The sequence below is a fragment of the Bufo bufo genome, chromosome 3 (assembly GCF_905171765.1).
Source record: "Bufo bufo chromosome 3, aBufBuf1.1, whole genome shotgun sequence".
Lineage (NCBI taxonomy): Eukaryota > Metazoa > Chordata > Amphibia > Anura > Bufonidae > Bufo > Bufo bufo.
The window spans coordinates 87,463,986-87,482,198 of record NC_053391.1 but is presented as its reverse complement, the minus strand read 5'-3'; the positions used below and the strand labels follow the sequence as shown (position 1 = coordinate 87,482,198).

The following is an 18,213-nucleotide window of genomic DNA, read 5'->3' as shown; positions in this document are numbered from 1 at the left end:
TGCAGATTCATGAACAAACTTCTAGTAGCAATAACTGAGGAACAAAAGAATATAGAGTTTTATGAAAGGATGCTTCAGAATCATTATTGCATGGAGAATACAATTATTTAATAAAACAGCCATGTCAGAAGAGGTGACAAGTCCTCTTTGTCTATGCAGGGGATTTGGAGCCCTGATAAGAAAACACTTTGGGGAAAATTTATGAAACGGACTAAAAGTAAAACCGTCTTTGTTGCCCAAAGCAACCAAAGAGTAAAAGTGACTTTTAGATATCTGATAAAATCCCCTAGACCTGTAGGATTGTCCGTCTGCCATTGTATAGCACTATCATCGAGTTATACTACAGACCAGTCAGAATGCAGACATTGACAGCAGCCTGTATTCTGTTTTAGGACTGAAGGCTGCCGTAAAGCCGCTGATATGTGCTGATGCGTCGAGTACAGGCAATTTCAGATTTGTTAAAGTTGGCCCATCTTTCAGGGTGGGTTCACATTTGCGTTCTGGATTCCGTTATGGCTTACCATTATAATGGAAATTAACGGAATACATAAGACGGAAGTCAAAACGGAAAGCCTTTAAGAGGCATTCCGTCTTAATAGAAGTCTATGGGAATCATAACGGATCCGTCTGGTTCCCGTTATGCAAGACAGAAAACAAAGTCCTGTCGACAGGCCTTTTTAATCCGTTCTGCATAATGGAAACGGGACGGATCCGTTATGATTCCCATAGACTTCTATTAAGACGGGATGTCTTTTAAAGGCTTCCGTTTTGCATTCCGTCATAGTGCAAGTCTATGGGCAGCATAATGGATCTGTCTTATGGATTCCGTTATTTTCCGTTATAACCATGTTATAACGGAATCCAGAACGGAGATGTGAACCCACCCTAAGTCTAACACTTCGCCTTCTACACCACGCTTTCACTGGAGTAAGCCCTCTTGCACACGACCGTATGGCTTTTTCAGTATTTTGCGGTCTGCAAAAAAAGGATCCGCGAAAAATATGGATGACATCCGTGTGCATTCCGTTTTAAGTCTTAGTTTTTTAAATTTGGCTTAACTCAGCTCGAGAAGCTAACCAGGACCACTTTTCCACCCACTGTTCAAAACTGGAGTAAGCAGTGTAAAAATGTAAAATGTCGCAATTTTTTCTGCAGATCGGCTCAGAAAAGTTGCTAGGCGTTAATTTGCAACTTTTTGAAGCCAGGATTCTGCAGTGCAGGTCATGAAAATTCCCCCCTAAGTCTATGTAATAGACAGTACTAGTGACAGATATTTGGGGCTTCAGTACATTGGTTAACCTGTTACAAATGTTTTATACCAGAAGACAATCACTGATGTTCTTGCATCATCTGAACCAAAACCTGGAACTCCAGAAGATCTGCAGCATCTTATTGAGCAATACTACACCAAGACGCGCTCAGTGATTGAGATGGAGGAACTCCAATTACCAGGTATGAGCCATCACTTTATGGTACGGAAAAATAGCAAATATCTAGAGGAGCTATAGTATGAGGTATGATCCTCAGTCCAGGACTCACCTGGTAATGTACAGCATATATAGTATAGAGACATAAAGGTCCCTACTCGATGCAGAATATGAGAGTAACAAAGTATAGCAGAAAACATTTTATTTAGTAGAATGTTTATTGTAATATTGAAGTAAATTATCCGGTACTTTGCTAGTAAGTTGTTGTGTTTGGTAATAATAGTAGTCGTAGTTACTCACTCTGACGGTGATGAGGATGCACCTTTCTTTCCTACCCGACCTGTCTTCTCCTGCCTGGTGGTGGTTTGAGGTGCCCTTGGTGGTGGTAGATTTTGAGAGTCTCCTAGACATTTCTGGAGTGTTCATGAATATTATAATTACTGTATAAAAAGACTGATCTCTCAGAATTGCTTATATCAGGTCCTAAGAACATGGGGTCTAAGGCTCCTCTGCTTTCCTCAGGGTGCTCCAGCTAAGTTGTTTTGCTCACTTGTTCCATCGGCATGTGTATATAGTTGTCAGACTGTGGCTGTCTGTAAAATTACAGATTCTATAGTGTCCAGGCTAAAAAAAATCCCTTTAAATAGTAATTTTCCTTACATGTCTGTAATTCATCCTTCACTGTACCTCATTATGTCTCCAAGGTCCTATCCTGTTTCCTTGCCAGTAACCTCAGCCATTACATTGCTTCCTAATGAGTTGCTAGGGTGTATTCCTCATGAATATATGCTCATTAGAAATGGCCGCCTCTACCGTGTGCAGGTCACGGGTGCCCTTTAAGAGACATTCAAAGAGATTGATGCCTACTCCGGGCCTATACCTTCAGCCACAGTATCAGAAACCACAGAAAAGGTTAAATAAAAATGCTTCACTTCTGGAAACCGCAGAGATTTCAGTGTGTGGTTGGGACATAAGTATAGGCTTCTCAAGGCCTGCTCTTGTTTGCTTGCACTCTGTTTGAACCATCCGGAGAAACCTAAGGCTCAGGCGTCGCGGCTTGTGATTGTTATAAATGTTGTAGGTTATTCCAAAGATAATCTGCTTCTGTTATATGAGATTTCATGTATGGGCAAGATCTGTCTTCCCTTCTCAAGAAAATGAAAGGTCTCTTATTCCATACCTGTTTATTTTTAGCCACGTTCCTGAGGGATAGCAGATTTATTCACAAGCGGGGTTACTTGCCCTAACCGTGACCTAGTTTTGCTTGGCTCCGTCCTCGTATTGGAGATATGATGGACCCATAGGCCATTGTCTTCTTCAGTGGTCACTGTTCATTTCAGTAGACTTGCATTGGCCTCAGAGAATTATGAATTTACTAACATGCTAAAACTGGTCACTCTGGACCCTCTATTCTGACACCCAGGACCCTCTATTTTCAAACCCTGGGACGCCCCACGTTCACGTTATAATAAACAATCATGTCTACCATACAAGGGATAGTTTACCATTGACATGGCGTATGCCAAAAGGGTGTCCTTTAGGCGTCCACCAGACCGGTATGTGTTTTTTTTCCTGTAGTACTACGTTATTTTGTGCTGATAAATTTCAGCCTATTGGGTTATGTATGCTACTGTATGTCTATCCAGTGCAACCATCTCTCAGAGCTTTATGTCGTGAAGTACTCCCAATGCAAACATCCATTGGAAGGCTCAAGCACAATGTGAATAGATCCATAAAAAGCAGCAATGACCATAGGAAGACCAATCTGTAGTAGGTGTGCAGATTAAAGGAGTTGTCTACCTTTGATGGGTATTTTTTCAGAAAAAAAGTCGGACCTGGTGCACACCCGATCACCACCCCTGGGGTTTTGCTATGAGCCACCATTACTCTCAAGTCACTTGAAATTTCATTAAAAGGCTATGGACAACTTTGCACCAATTTCTTTTACTGTTCATTTGCATTTTAAATGCTAAATGAAGCAACTCTCTAAATAATCATCATTAAACATTTCCCATCATTTTGCCACGTCACTTTCCGGAATTATAACCCAAAGACATAGTAGATAACTTATATAAGGCCTCTAGATATCTGCTATCTTACTGAGATATCATATCAAGATATCACTTAATATCACACTTAAAGCATATATCTTTCTGTTACAGAATTATCTTGTGTAGAAAACCCCCACTTCTTCATGTCCTAGCGGACCTTTTCAACTATTTTTGGGGATGTCCCTTGATCAAACAATTTTGGAAGAAGAGCGAATCCTTTGCCCTCGCCCGCCTTGTAAATTCTGTCCCCTTCACGCCCTTTTGGGTGGTCTTTGGCTATCTGGACTCCCTCTCCTCATGATCCTTTTGGTGATCATTACAAAAGCTTTCCCATCTATTTTGTATGGACTGGGTGGAAACCGCACAACATAGGCAAAGGTTCAAATTTTTTTACCCCTTGGGAACCTTTTATTGAAATTCTGCCCTCCAGAATCAAACAACCTTGCACTTACTTCCAGAATACAAACTGATATCTGACTCAAACAGGGGCGGTTGCATCACGAATTACATAATGTCATATGCCGTGGGGTGGCAGGGGCAGCTACTCCTCCCTCCCCCGCTTACTTCTTGACCTGATGACGCTCTTCTACTTTGTAGTCTTTATGGGATGGTCCGTGTACGTTTTTGTTATCCGTGTACGGTCAGCAGCCATGTCGCAAATTATAGGACATGTACTGTTCTTTTAAGGACAAGAATAGGCATTTTGATAATGGAGCCCAATAAAAGTTTGGAATGCACATAGCCGGAATCTGCATACACCCATGTGATAGTAGACCAGCGGTGCACAACCTTTTCTGGTTGGGGGCCACATTGTCAGACTGAAGGAATCCCAAGGGCCGAAAATAAAAGTTATAGGGGTATTACCAACTGAAATACTGTATTTATGGCATATTGTACATACAGTATATACTATAAATGTCTAGTTACACTTCTATTACTCCCATCTAAGTGGAGAATACATGAAAAATGCATGTGAGCAGCCACAAGACATAGACATCCATGTACAGGGAGTGCAGAATTATTAGGCAAGTTGTATTTTTGAGGATTAATTTTATTATTGAACAACAACCATGTTCTCAATGAACCCAAAAAACTCATTAATATCAAAGCTGAATATTTTTGGAAGTAGTTTTTAGTTTGTTTTTAGTTTTAGCTATTTTAGGGGGATATCTGTGTGTGCAGGTGACTATTACTGTGCATAATTATTAGGCAACTTAACAAAAAACAAATATATACCCATTTCAATTATTTATTTTTACCAGTGAAACCAATATAACATCTCAACATTCACAAATATACATTTCTGACATTCAAAAACAAAACAAAAACAAATCAGTGACCAATATAGCCACCTTTCTTTGCAAGGACACTCAAAAGCCTGCCATCCATGGATTCTGTCAGTGTTTTGATCTGTTCACCATCAACATTGCGTGCAGCAGCAACCACAGCCTCCCAGACACTGTTCAGAGAGGTGTACTGTTTTCCCTCCTTGTAAATCTCACATTTGATGATGGACCACAGGTTCTCAATGGGGTTCAGATCAGGTGAACAAGGAGGCCATGTCATTAGATTTTCTTCTTTTATACCCTTTCTTGCCAGCCACGCTGTGGAGTACTTGGACGCGTGTGATGGAGCATTGTCCTGCATGAAAATCATGTTTTTCTTGAAGGATGCAGACTTCTTCCTGTACCACTGCTTGAAGAAGGTGTCAGTAGCTGGCAGTAGGACTGGGAGTTGAGCTTGACTCCATCCTCAACCCGAAAAGGCCCCACAAGCTCATCTTTGATGATACCAGCCCAAACCAGTACTCCACCTCCACCTTGCTGGCGTCTGAGTCGGACTGGAGCTCTCTGTCCTTTACCAATCCAGCCACGGGCCCATCCATCTGGCCCATCAAGACTCACTCTCATTTCATCAGTCCATAAAACCTTAGAAAAATCAGTCTTGACGTTTCAGCTTGTGTGTCTTGTTCAGTGGTGGTCGTCTTTCAACCTTTCTTACCTTGGCCATGTCTCTGAGTATTGCACACCTTGTGCTTTTGGGGACTCCAGTGATGTTGCAGCTCTGAAATATGGCCAAACTGGTGGCAAGTGGCATCTTGGCAGCTGCACGCTTGACTTTTCTCAGTTCATGGGCAGTTATTTTGCGCCTTGGTTTTTCCACACGCTTCTTGCGACCCTGTTGACTATTTTGAATGAAACGCTTGATTGTTCGATGATCACGCTTCAGAAGCTTTGCAATTTTAAGAGTGCTGCATCCCTCTGCAAGATATCTCACTATTTTTGACTTTTCTGAGCCTGTCAAGTCCTTCTTTTGACCCATTTTGCCAAAGGAAAGGAAGTTGCCTACTAATTATGCACACCTGATATAGGGTGTTGATGTCATTAGACCACACCCCTTCTCATTACAGAGATGCACATCACCTAATATGCTTAATTGGTAGTAGGCTTTCGAGCCTATACAGCTTGGAGTAAGACAACATGCATAAAGAGGATGATGTGGTCAAAATACTCATTTGCCTAATAATTCTGCACGCAGTGTATGTCACCAGATGGTTGGGGGCCACACAGAATGGTATCAAGGGCTGCAGGTTGTGCATCCCTGTTGTATACTACGAGATAGCAGCAGGGAGGGGTAGGAGCTTGTACAGGGCAGATCAGTGTGTGGAGAGGATACAAACAGGGCAGCACACACAGGCTGTAGATAGGATGAAAAGCACAGACAAGGGCGCCTACAGAGGCGGGGGGCTGTGTAGAGACAAAGCAGAGCACAACAACAACTTATGTAGGGTAAGTGGAAAATCGCACACATTACTCAGCATCATTGATTGTCAGCACAAGTGAAAGGAGATCTATGAAAGGAGCTGCAGAAGGGGAAATCAGTCCAGGAATGAAGCTATGCTTATACATGACAGCTAGTGAGGCAGTAGCATCCAGAACACACAGGGCTAGACTTATCATTAGCTCAAGTCAATATAATGGAGTGAAAAAAAGTCGCAAATTTTTGCGCAGTCGCTAAAACTCCGCAAAAATGTGTGAATTTTATTGGCTCTGCGCTATGCTCGCCAGTTTTCTAAAAATGGGCGTGTTTTCTTATGTAAATGAATCTCTAGACAGATTTACTATTGCGACAATTTAAAAAGTCGCATAAAATTGCGCAATTTCACTCCAGTGAGGACCATGCTTATCTTATTCGACTTTTTATTAGAACATGCGACTTTTTCGTAAAGACGTGCGACTTTTGCAAAGCCGCTTACTGAAGGATGAACTGCTACCGTCAAACCACATTTATCACAGTATTAGAGGACCATTAATAAATCTGACTTAGCCAAAAGTGACTTTGGACATATGTAAAAGTGGAGTAAGATGTAAGTGTAATGATAAATCTGGCCCACAGACTTCACCTCCAGCATGTAGCACTGAGAGGGGCAAGCACATGATAAAAGTCTGCAATTTAGAGCAGATGGCAAACTGAATATCAAGGGTCTCAAAATTAATGAAAATTGTATCATAAAAGTTGTTTGCTCAAGTTATCCACTAATATATGTATAAATCATTTTTTCCATGTCAAAGGTTAACATGGGCTTTAAAGGGGGTCTGACAGCAGTTTTGACCATACTAAACTGTTGACAGCATTAGGCTGTGGCTAGGGAGAGAAGCAAAAACATATCTTTAGTTGAGCTGTCACCCAGAGAAGCAGGTAGGGGCTATGAAGCAGCTCGGTTCAGAGAGCACAGAATATTTCATAGTGAACACCCGGGGCACTTGCAGAAGCCGAGTCTGGCAGAATAAAGCTTTATATTCACACTTCTCCTGATAGCAAAAGCTCCACAAAGGTATGTTTGTCCTGCTGTTCCCAGCCCCAACCCAGTTTAGTATAGTCAAAACTGAGCAGAGGACATGAGTTATAAACACATTTCTGTTTTAAACTTTTAATTAATGTTAGTTATCAGTGTTACTAAGTTCTGATGTTTAGATGCTTGAATAAATGATCATTTAAATAAATGATAATTTTAATAATCTTATACAGAATAATGAAATAGTAAAGGAGATTTTGGGTACTTAGATATCGATGGGCTATCCTCAGAATAATCAACATCAGATCTGACAGCCAATCAGCTGTATCGGGCATCCATAAACTATACATTGGATGGAGCGGGAAGCAGAAGGTTTTTGTCCAGTGTATAAATAGCAGCACCAACAGCTGATCTGTGGGGCCTGATACCCGGTACCCCCACCAATCTGATATTGAGGATAGGTTATTAATATCTAAAGGTCCCTTTATACGGGACGACATAGCAGAAGATTGTCGGGAAGAAAGTGTTCCTTTCCAACAATCGCCTGCTCGTCAGTGGAGGAGACCTCTGCTATTACATGCAGCGATCTTCTCCATAGTATGGGGAGGAGCCATCACTAATGCCATACTGACTTGTTGTTTGCCGGCAGCATATCCTGATTACACAGCAGGATCTACCAGTAAACGATAATTTTTGTGTGCGCCCGACAATTCAATTACCCAACGAATGAGCGTTTCCCTCATTGATAGGGTAATTGGCCGTACATTTACACTGCCAGATCATTTCTACCGAGCGTTCCTATGCAATTATCTTTTGGATTCTCGGTCTTTGTAAAGGGCCCTTAAGTACAAGCATACCCCTTTAATACGTTTTTTTATATTTATTCATAGATAATTGTTTTGCAAAAGAAAATGACCTCAGCCATACCATGTCATCGTACCTAAAGGAGAGTAAGTATGTGACATGACTGTGGGGGGGGGGGGGGGGAAACCACCGCAGTTATATTGGGGTGAACGCTGATACAAATGCTACTGATCTTTTTGCATCTTTATATAAACAATACATTATGTGTGTGTGTGTATGTATATATAGTATATAGTATAAGTGCAAGTAAAATTATGCACATATAATACAACGTAACTATAGGCTTCATGATTCCTGTCCCATGTGGCTTACAATTACACCATACAATGGTGTTTGGATAATGTGGGTGAGCTACCACCATCTTGTGGTTATTATTGGTATTGCAGCCTTTTTTTTTTTTTTTTCCTCAACATTTTCTGGACAGTATTTTGGATTGGTGGATGACTCCACGCGATTTTTTTGTTGTCAATGAATGTATTAACACATTTGCAGTATGTATACTGATACCAAACATATTCTGTTGATCTTTTAGTGCAAAAACTTGTAAAAGTGAATTTAGAGCAGACATTTGTAAAAGTGAATCTAAAATATAATTCTGTTCATTTTCAGTCTGCCCTAAATGGTCAAAGCTAACAAAAAATCACAAAGAAAAGAAATCTGTCCTCATTCTGGTTGTCTGCAGCTCGGCTCACCGCACCCTGGAACTGATTAAGTAAGTGTCAAACGGCGATCAAAGACTTTCTGTTCATTTCTATATCATCTGCTCTTATGTCTAGAAAACAGAGTTAGACCAGCGCCTCCTAATAATAGGAAATGAACGTACAAGTGCAAGATTCTACGGCTGACAATGCAGAAGCAAACAAGCACCGCAGCTCACAGTATAATGTGTTCTTCCAGTTCAGTGTATACAGAGAACGCACAGAGCTCCCTCTAGAGGTAGCAGCAGGCAGACACCATTTAATCCTTTAATTATTTGTTTATGAGGGGGACTTGGGGCTCTGTACCAGAAAAGAGCTCTGATCGTTATGAAAGTGTATTAAGAAATCAATCAGCACAAAATTATGGATCTAAAGAAAGTACATGTTGTAAAAAAGAGGGTATTCATTTTAAAGTGAAATTTTATTTTTTTGTTACTATGCAACTAAAAAAGAAAACACTACCGTTTTGTGTGTACAGCTCCTATGCAGAGTTAGACATCTCCATGGTAACAGACTACAATAAAAACCTGGGTGTAATTTGAACCTGAAGTCATATTTTACCGCAAATTGACTTCTATATATACATAGTAGAGAAGGTTACCAGGAATCTGAGGAAGAGGGAAGGGAGACATGTTTGCAGACTCAAACTAAAAGCGATTTATTTGAAGTCTGTAACCATAGAGATATGCAGATCTGAATGGAAGCTGTATACACCAAAAGGTAGGAAATTTTGTAATCCTGAATACTTTCATAGTTGCATTACTTTGTGTTTAAAGGGCATCTGTCGGCAGATTTGTCCCTATAAAACTGGCTGACCTGTTACATGTGCGCTTGGCAGCTGGTAGCAGTAACAGTTGCAGAAAGGCTCTGCTCTTTCTGCAACTGCTGCGCACTTTGATTGACAGGGCCAGGCGTAATCCCGTTTTAAGCACCTGGTCCTGTCAATCAAAGCGCAGGGGTGCGGCAGATGCAGAGAGAGCAGAGCCTCTAAGTGTAAAGGCAACGCCCCTGTTGCTCCTAGAGGCTCATTTGCATATATTAAAACATAATTTTTCTCAGCAATGCGGACACATGTACATGGGACCAACACAGATGCCTTCATCTGCCAAGTGCACAAGTCACAGGTCAGCCGGTGTCATAGGGACAAATCTGCTGACAGATGCTCTTTAAGGCCACCTGCACACAGGTGCGGGTGAACGCACATAAGATCCGCATGGATTTCTGTGCGTATTTATATGTGTTTCTGCAGCATATCCGCACCAAAATCTACAATTTCTAACTGGTTTTTGGTGTGGATTTCATGCTGTTTTGCCACAGGTCTCACCCTTCCATTGAAAAAGGAAAAATCCGAAGCTAACATAATGGACATGCTGTGGATTTGAAAATCCGCAATGCAGGTCAATTTCCACACCGAAACAATCCGCAAAGTGTACATAAGATTTGTATAATCTCATACACTTTCCGCAATGTATTCCGCAATGTGTGCAGGTGGCCTAAAATGTAATAAAACGGAGTAAACCGGTTGGGATGTTGTTGCCTGTAGATTTTCCATGCCAGCATCGGGATCCAGCATTACACAATACATATGTCTTTTATATTATAGTAATATGCATGTAGTCTTTTCTCGCCGATCCTCATGCTTCATTCTTATCCCCATTCTTGCAGACTAGTAAATGCGTTCCGAGGTGACACCAAGATAATGAAATTATTCGCAAAGCACATTAAGGTATTTCTGTGCTGCAGTCACTATTTGTTACTCTCTTATTCTGCAGGCAGCACCGTTTAAATGGAACTTGTTGCTATTTGTCCCCAATGAAATACACATCCTTTTTTGAAATGAATCAAAAGAAAATGAAAGTGATGATAGATATATTAAACGGATTATACGAAATTAGAAAAACGTCTGCTTTCTTGCAAAATCGGCGCCATAAGTGTCCACAGGTTGTGTGCGGTATTACAGCTCGGCCACATTCGCTTTGATACAGCTGGACTACAACATTACACACAACCAGCGGACAGGATTATGCACCATTTTTTATGAAGGCAGACATATTTTTCTAAAGGCAGTCTGTCTGTTATCTGCAGTACTATGTGAGCAGTACCGCAAATAAGAGTCTAGATTGCTACTTTTTATTTCCCCATTGTCCTCCGTTCCTGCACTGGAATGCACAGTCTGAACTGCTGTGCCACATTAACACAACGGAGAGGACTCGTGTGCGCAAGCAGTCCTGATAGTGTATTTCATTGCAGCTTGGACAGCTGACAGTAGCATTCAGGACTCCTTCTCCGCTGTGCGCCTCATGTACAAAATTGTGGCAATGTATGAGATTAGCTGCAATACCAAATACATCCCGTGGGCAAATGTGGCGCTGTTTCTGGAAGAAGTCAGCCATGCTTGCTAATTTCAAGCAACCCCATAAACAACAAAAAGACGTTCCTTATGCAGCTGAAAACATAGTTTGATGATACAGAATGTGACAATTTACCAAATAACCTCCATGTTCTCAAACTTTATCACAGATTAAAGAGCAGATCAAATGGCTGGAAAATAACGTCACTCACCTGGGAGTAGGAACACCGGGCAGAGTAAAAGCTCTCATAGAACAAGGCAAGACATGGTTTTTACTATATGAAATCTATAAGGGCTCTGAATGCTCTATTTGGTGTGTAGCTAAATATACTCTATTGCTCCCTGTTATCAGCCATGATCATCACTGGGATTACTGACCGGTACCGTGGCTTCTTTTATAACGGCACCATGGCATCCATGCCATATCCATACTCAAACCAACACCAGTGAACACTATTGCACCCCACTGACTTCATTGGGTGCACTGAGTGTTTTTGACAGCAAGAATGTTGTCACAGACTGCAGTATTCTTGCCATAAGTGTGGCCAAAGTCTTTAATAAAAGGGCAATACATTTATAGGGAGTCAGTCAGCAGTTTTCAGCCCTCAAGTCCTTGGGGCAGTCCTGTAATATTCAGGGTCCTGGGTTCTCTGCTCTAAATGCTTCCCAGCCCTTCCCTCTGCTCTGAGTGACGGCTCAGGTGTCAATTCAGGAAACCGCTAGAGCTGTGACATAAACAGGAGAAGTCGAGAAGCGTTCAGTGCAGAGAGTCTAGGGCACTGAATATTAAAGCACCGCCTCCAGGGCACTTCAGAGCTCATAACTGCTGACAGACTCCCTTTAAATGTCTCCTATACTAAACAGAAGGCATGTCTTCTCTAGCACAAGTCCGTTCTACCATGTATCAATGGAATTTATGTGAAAGCAATTAAAGGCTACTTACACTTTCGGGAGCATTTTTTATGATTTCATATTACTCATTTTAGGCTAAAAATATATTTTTCAGTTGGTCTTTATTAAAAATATTCTGCCGTTTCTGTGATACAGGGGTTAAACATCAGTCTATTTGCAAGCTGCCACATTCCTGACCTCATAAACACTTAATTAAATCATATTCTTATACATTTGATAAGAATTGAGCTATAATTAGTGTTTAGGAGGTCAGAGATAACATGAGCCGTCAGATGATGGAATTCAAAAAAAGCAGACTGTGACCGCTTGCAAACAGACTGATTTTTAACCCCTGTATATCAGAAATGGCTGACCATCTTTAATATAGCTCAATTAAAAAATATATTTTAAAACAAAATTAATAAAATTCAATCATAAAAAAAGGTGACCATAGCCTTTAAAGACCCCCCCCCCCATTCCCAAATTCTGTGCTGTACTTATAAGTATATATAGTTCCTCACGTTATAATGTGGTAATATTTTCCTGTTTTCCTGCTCATAGATGGGCTCAGCTTGCAGTCCTTGAAATACCTTGTTTTAGATTGGAACTGGAGGGATCAGAAGCTGAGGAGGATGGTGGATATACCAGAGGTAAATACTGCTTTATTTTGCCCTTGACATGTATAATGCCACCTATAGCACCACACAAAGGGTTTACTGTTTTTCTAACTGTGTGATTGGTACGTTCACTTTCACTTTGTGCTGGTCATCTAATAAACCTTATAAACTACTAAGAGGTCATAAATACTTATTTAAGCCACATTCTTATCAGTAAAATATAACTGAGCTATCATGAGTGTTTATAAGGTCAGAGAGCAAACATAAGGAGCCGTCAGTTCCCCAAGTAACGGAAAAGATAGATAATTCAGATCCTGCTACTACTCAGCTCTGTACAGAAAAAAGGCTCCATATTTTTAATACAGACCAATTTAAAAAAAAGATTTTTACCCCTAAACAACAAAAAAAAAATTGCCCCCAAAGGTGTACTTAGTCTTTAAGCCTAGGACCCCAATGCTAAGCACTGATCCTCCTTTTTTTTTTTTTTTTAAATCCCTTCGCAGGGCAATGAGTTGTACTTGGGGAGATACCTGTTTGGTATGGTTAGATATTAGGTGTTACCATGACCCTTGACATGTCCCTACGTTCTTTGCCACTTACCAATGACAGTGCTAATGTTGGCTCAGTGATGTGTGTGATATCTTCATGTCATTTATGGATACCTTACTGGATATTCTGTGCTCTGCTTTTGCAGGTGAAGAAGGAGATGGTTGAACTCATGGAGTCGGGTCTCATAGCAGCATGCAGAGAAGGATCTGTGAAGATTGGTTTATTTTAACCCCTGTGTTCTATACAACTAGTGAACTTTTTATCTGCATGTTTCTGTTTTAACTGCTGATTTTGTGTGTCCTTACATTCCTCATATGCATAAATAATAAACCTGGCTTTGTTTCAATTTCTTAACTGAATGTACTAATCCGTTATTAGAAGGACTATGATATCCGTGTGCTCACAAAGCACAGCAGAATAAAAGTCAGAATGCAGTATTTTATACTGTTTCTTCTATAAAAATTATATTTATGTGAATGGGGCTGAGCTGCAATTTATGGAGAAGAGCAGAGAGTGCTACAGGGACAGTGTCACAATTCTGACATACACAAAGAAAATCTGACTTTCTGTATAAGCATAAAAATCTCATTAAACCCCTATACCCGTATAAATTCTGAAAGCTGAAATGTGTAAGATTGCATCAAAGTGCAATGTTTCATAAAAAAAAACACACATATAGACACACCTAGGTTTTAGAGGAGGAAAATAAGAAAAAAAAGTTTTCATCAGACCCCCAAACTAGACCCTCAATCTTCATCAGACCTCAGATCAGACCCCCCATGTCAGACCTCAGATCAGATGCCCACCTGCAGTCGCGCTTTCTGAACTTCTCTGGGCACGCGCTGCACTATGACCTGTGAATTTTAGTGAACAGCAAACTAAGCTGTAAAAAACAGTGTCAGGCAGCTGCTACCAAGGCCAATAAGATAATGGGTTGCATCAAACTGGGCATAGATGCCCATGATGAGAACATAGTCCTACCACTTTACAAATCACTGGTCAGACCACACATGGAGTACTGTGTACAGGCAGACATAGCAGAGCTGGAGAGGGTCCAGAGGAGGGCAACTAAAGTAATAACTGGAATGGGGCAACTACAGTACCCTGAAAGATTATCAAAATTAGGGTTATTCACTTTAGAAAAAAGACGACTGAGGGGAGATCTAATAACTATGTATAAATATATCAGGGGTCAGTACAGAGATCTCTCCCATCATCTATTTATCCCCAAGACTGTGACGAGGGGACATCCTCTGCGTCTGGAGGAAAGAAGGTTTGTACACAAACATAGAAGAGGATTCTTTACGGTAAGAGCAGTGAGACTATGGAGCTCTCTGCCTGAGGAGGTGGTGATGGGGAGTACAATAAAAGAGTTCAAGACGGGCCTGGATGTATTTCTGGAGTGTAATAATATTATAGGTTATAGTTACTAGAGAGGGGTCATTAATCCAGGGAGTTATTCTGATTGGAAGGGAAGGGATTTTTTCCCCCTAAACTGAGGAAAATTGGCTTCTACTTCAAATTATAATTTTTTTGCCTTCCTCTGGATCAACTTGCAGGATAACAGGCCGAACTGGATGGACAGATGTCTTTTTTTCAGCCTTATAAACTATGTTACTGCATGCAGTGTCAGTTCATACTGTGTACACTACGTCCTGACTCTGTACGCAGTAAGGACAGTGCAGTGCACTGCCCAGAAAAGTTCAAGGAGGTTACTACTGGCAGTGCTTTGCTTCCCTCGACTCCGGCATGGTATTCTCTTTATAAGACGCACTCCCATTTCCCCCAACTTTTTTTTTTTGGGGGGGGGGGGAGGAGTGCATCTTAAGTGGAAAATATGTGTTATGCCCGCGTGTGGGAGGGAGACACCACACCGGACGAAGGAGAGGGAACAAGGAACAAGACCTGAAAGCAAGGGAAGAAAAAAGGACACCTCAAATCCCTAGTCACAGTCCTGACTGGCTATCAGTATGAACAGACCCCAAAGGTAGGTGAGTTCATACACAGGAGTACCTAACTCACCCTATAAGACCCTTGCGATAGTGGCAGGACTGAGACTACCTCTTCCTCCGGAAAGGAAGGACGACCAGGAGTCTCCCTCAGGCCTAAAACAAAGAGCAGGGGAAAAACAACACACAGATAAACCAAAACAAAATGCAAAAGGGAAAGGAAAAACTTAACTTTCCAGTAGCTATGGCAGCAACAGGAACTAACCCGAGAACCAAACACCAGCAGACCACAGATACCACTGAAGCTATAAACCGCACAGCATTGTGGGAGAAGCAACACCTGGAGGTTAGAGGTGTGGCCAGTATCCGAAACAACACAGGGATCCACAAGGAAACCTGTCAGATCAAAGCTCGTGTTGCTAGTCGCACAGATCTTCTGTCACCCACTGTCACGGGGACGTCCGTATGCCTCGATACGTCCATGACAATATGGTAGTTATATCTGTGCCTAAAAGACTGACCCACACAAAGCTTGACAAGTACACAACCTGCTAAAAGTAAATGTTCAGGCTATTTATGACTACAGTTGCAGGAAAAAGTAAGTGAACCCCATAGAAATACATGCATTTCTGTACTGATTACTAATAAAATGGAGTCTGTTATCAAAGTTACAATTATAGACAAACACAATTTAACTAATAACACACATACAATTGTACTGTTTGTCTTTTATTGAGCACATTGGGAAAATGTCAGTGAACCTCTATCTTAATCACTTCTTCGAGAGCTAACTGGCAAAAGGTATTTTACAGGTGTCCAAGAACATAAGTTTGGAACTGTGGGTTAAATAAAGGCACACAAGGCCTGGTTACAACAGGTGCGAATTTACACAAGACAGACAAAAGATGCAGCAGTTTATCACAGTGGCTGATGCTGGATGACCTGGCTCTGAACCTGGCGCACCTCTAGACTGTTTCAACCTCCTACGATATTAACTTATTTACGTTGTGCCAGAATTTACGGTAGTATTCTGGCACAATTTCGGTGTACAGTGTTGCTTCTTAAGCCACGTCCCCTTACCCACTAACCCAGAACTGATTTCCTCTTGGCCACGTTAACATGCACAGCGGACCAAATATCTAAAACCCCAAAGAAATGTGAAGTAAGCCACGTGTATGAGACTTCGAGCACATTTTTAATAGTAATTCTTCCCCACTGAGTACAAATCCACAGTGCAGGGTGAAAAGTAAGGCCCCTTGCAGACGAGCGTGTCCGGATAAGGTCCGGATGCGTTGCGGCAAACCCGCGCGAGTAGGTACACAATTGCAGTCAGTTTTGACTGCGATTGCGTCCCGTTGTTCAGTTTTTATCGCGCGGGTGCAATGCGTTTTGCACGCGCGTGATAAAAAACTGAATGTGGTACCCAGACGCGAACTTCTTCACTGAAGTTCAGGTTTGGGTTCAAGGTTGTGTAGATTGTATTATTTCCCCTTATAACATGGTTATAAGGGAAAATAATAGCATTCTGAATACAGAATGCATAGTACAATAGGGCTGGAGGGGTTAAAAAAAATAAATAAAAAATAATTTAACTCACCTTAATCCTTTTGTTCGCGCAGCCGGCATCTCTTCTGTCTTCTTCTTTGAGGAATAGGACCTTTGATGACGTCACTGCGCTCATCACATGGTCCATTACATGATATTTTACCATGGTGATGGATCATGTGACGTACCATGTGATGAGCACAGTGACATCATCAAAGGTCTTTTTCCTGTGCACAGCAAAGAAGGCAGAATAGAAGCCGGGCTGCGCGATCAAGTGTATTAATGTGAGTTATATTATTATTATTATTATTATTTTAACCCCTCCAGCCCTATTGTACTATGCATTCTGTATTAAGAATGCTATTATTTTCCCTTAAACCTTGAATGCAGTAACCTGTAGATCCCCTTTAGCAGCAATCTCCTCTATTAAGCAATGAATGTATTTGCATATGAGATTTGAACAATATTGAGGAATTTTGGACCATTCCTTCCTTGTCTTTCTTTTCATCAGTATTTTTTTTCTGGGGTGCCTTATGTGCACAGTCCTGTTCAGGTCATGATAAAGCATCTCGATAGGGTGGAGATCAGGACTGGTTTGGTCATTCCAACAAGCCTCCTTCAACCATTCTTTAGTTGATCTACTTGTGTGCTTTGGGTCAATGTCTTGTTGCATCCTCCAAACTCTCTTCAGCTTGAGGTCATGGACTGCGACCTTTATGTTGTACTGTTACATGTATTGACATACCTTGGAATTCATTGTTCCCCCAGTGATTGCAAGTCATCCAAGCCATGAAGCAGCACAAAACCATGATGCTCCCTCCACCATGCTTCACAGTTGGGATATTTTGGTGTTGGCTTGCAGAGATGTGAATTTGTGCTAAAAAGTAAATTTTTTCTCTCATTGCCCATATATTATTTTCCGAGAAGCATTGTACAACATCCAGGTGGTCTCAGTCAAACTTGACACGGGCCGCAACGTGTTTTTCGGTCCTTTGTGGTGTCCTTCCATGAACACCATTCATGTTCATGTTCAGTTTTTTTCTAATAGGACTCAGGAACATAGGTTTTTGCAGTGTGTAGAGTCTTCTGTAGGGCTTTGACTGCTACCCATAGATTCTGTCTCACCTCTTTTTAGGATTGCTAGATGTGCTCGTGGAGTGATCTTAACTGTGCTCGATTTTCTCCATTTATAGATACATTGTCTGATTTGACCTACACCCAAGGCTGTAGTAATGCTTTTGTAGCATTTTACAATTTTATACATCTCTATAACATGTCTTCTGAGATCTTTTCAAGAATCAATAATTTTTGAGAAGAACTGATTTGTCAGTAACTAGGCTTTGTGTGCTTTTATTTAGTGGGAGAAGCTTCAGTGAAATCCACAGTACCATTGTTATGTTCTTTGAAACACATTTTGCCAGTCAGCTCATGGAGAAATCATTGACACAGAGGTTCACTTGTTTTCCTAATGTGTTC

The 18,213-nt window shown here is 41.2% G+C and overlaps 1 protein-coding gene across 3 annotated transcripts in view; it reads left to right on the top strand.

The window, feature by feature from the left end:
* CMSS1 (cms1 ribosomal small subunit homolog) overlaps positions 1-13,591 on the top strand; it is a 338,805-nt gene extending 325,214 nt beyond the window's left edge. For all 3 annotated transcript variants that reach the window (XM_040423292.1, XM_040423293.1, XM_040423294.1), the window contains exons 4-10: positions 1,323-1,452; positions 8,165-8,224; positions 8,748-8,850; positions 10,502-10,562; positions 11,357-11,444; positions 12,639-12,727; positions 13,389-13,591. In XM_040423292.1, the coding sequence (XP_040279226.1) occupies positions 1,323-1,452; positions 8,165-8,224; positions 8,748-8,850; positions 10,502-10,562; positions 11,357-11,444; positions 12,639-12,727; positions 13,389-13,472 (615 nt within the window). In that variant the 3' untranslated portion in view covers positions 13,473-13,591. The remainder of the gene's footprint in view (positions 1-1,322; positions 1,453-8,164; positions 8,225-8,747; positions 8,851-10,501; positions 10,563-11,356; positions 11,445-12,638; positions 12,728-13,388) is intronic.
* Positions 13,592-18,213: the final 4,622 nt, after the last annotated feature.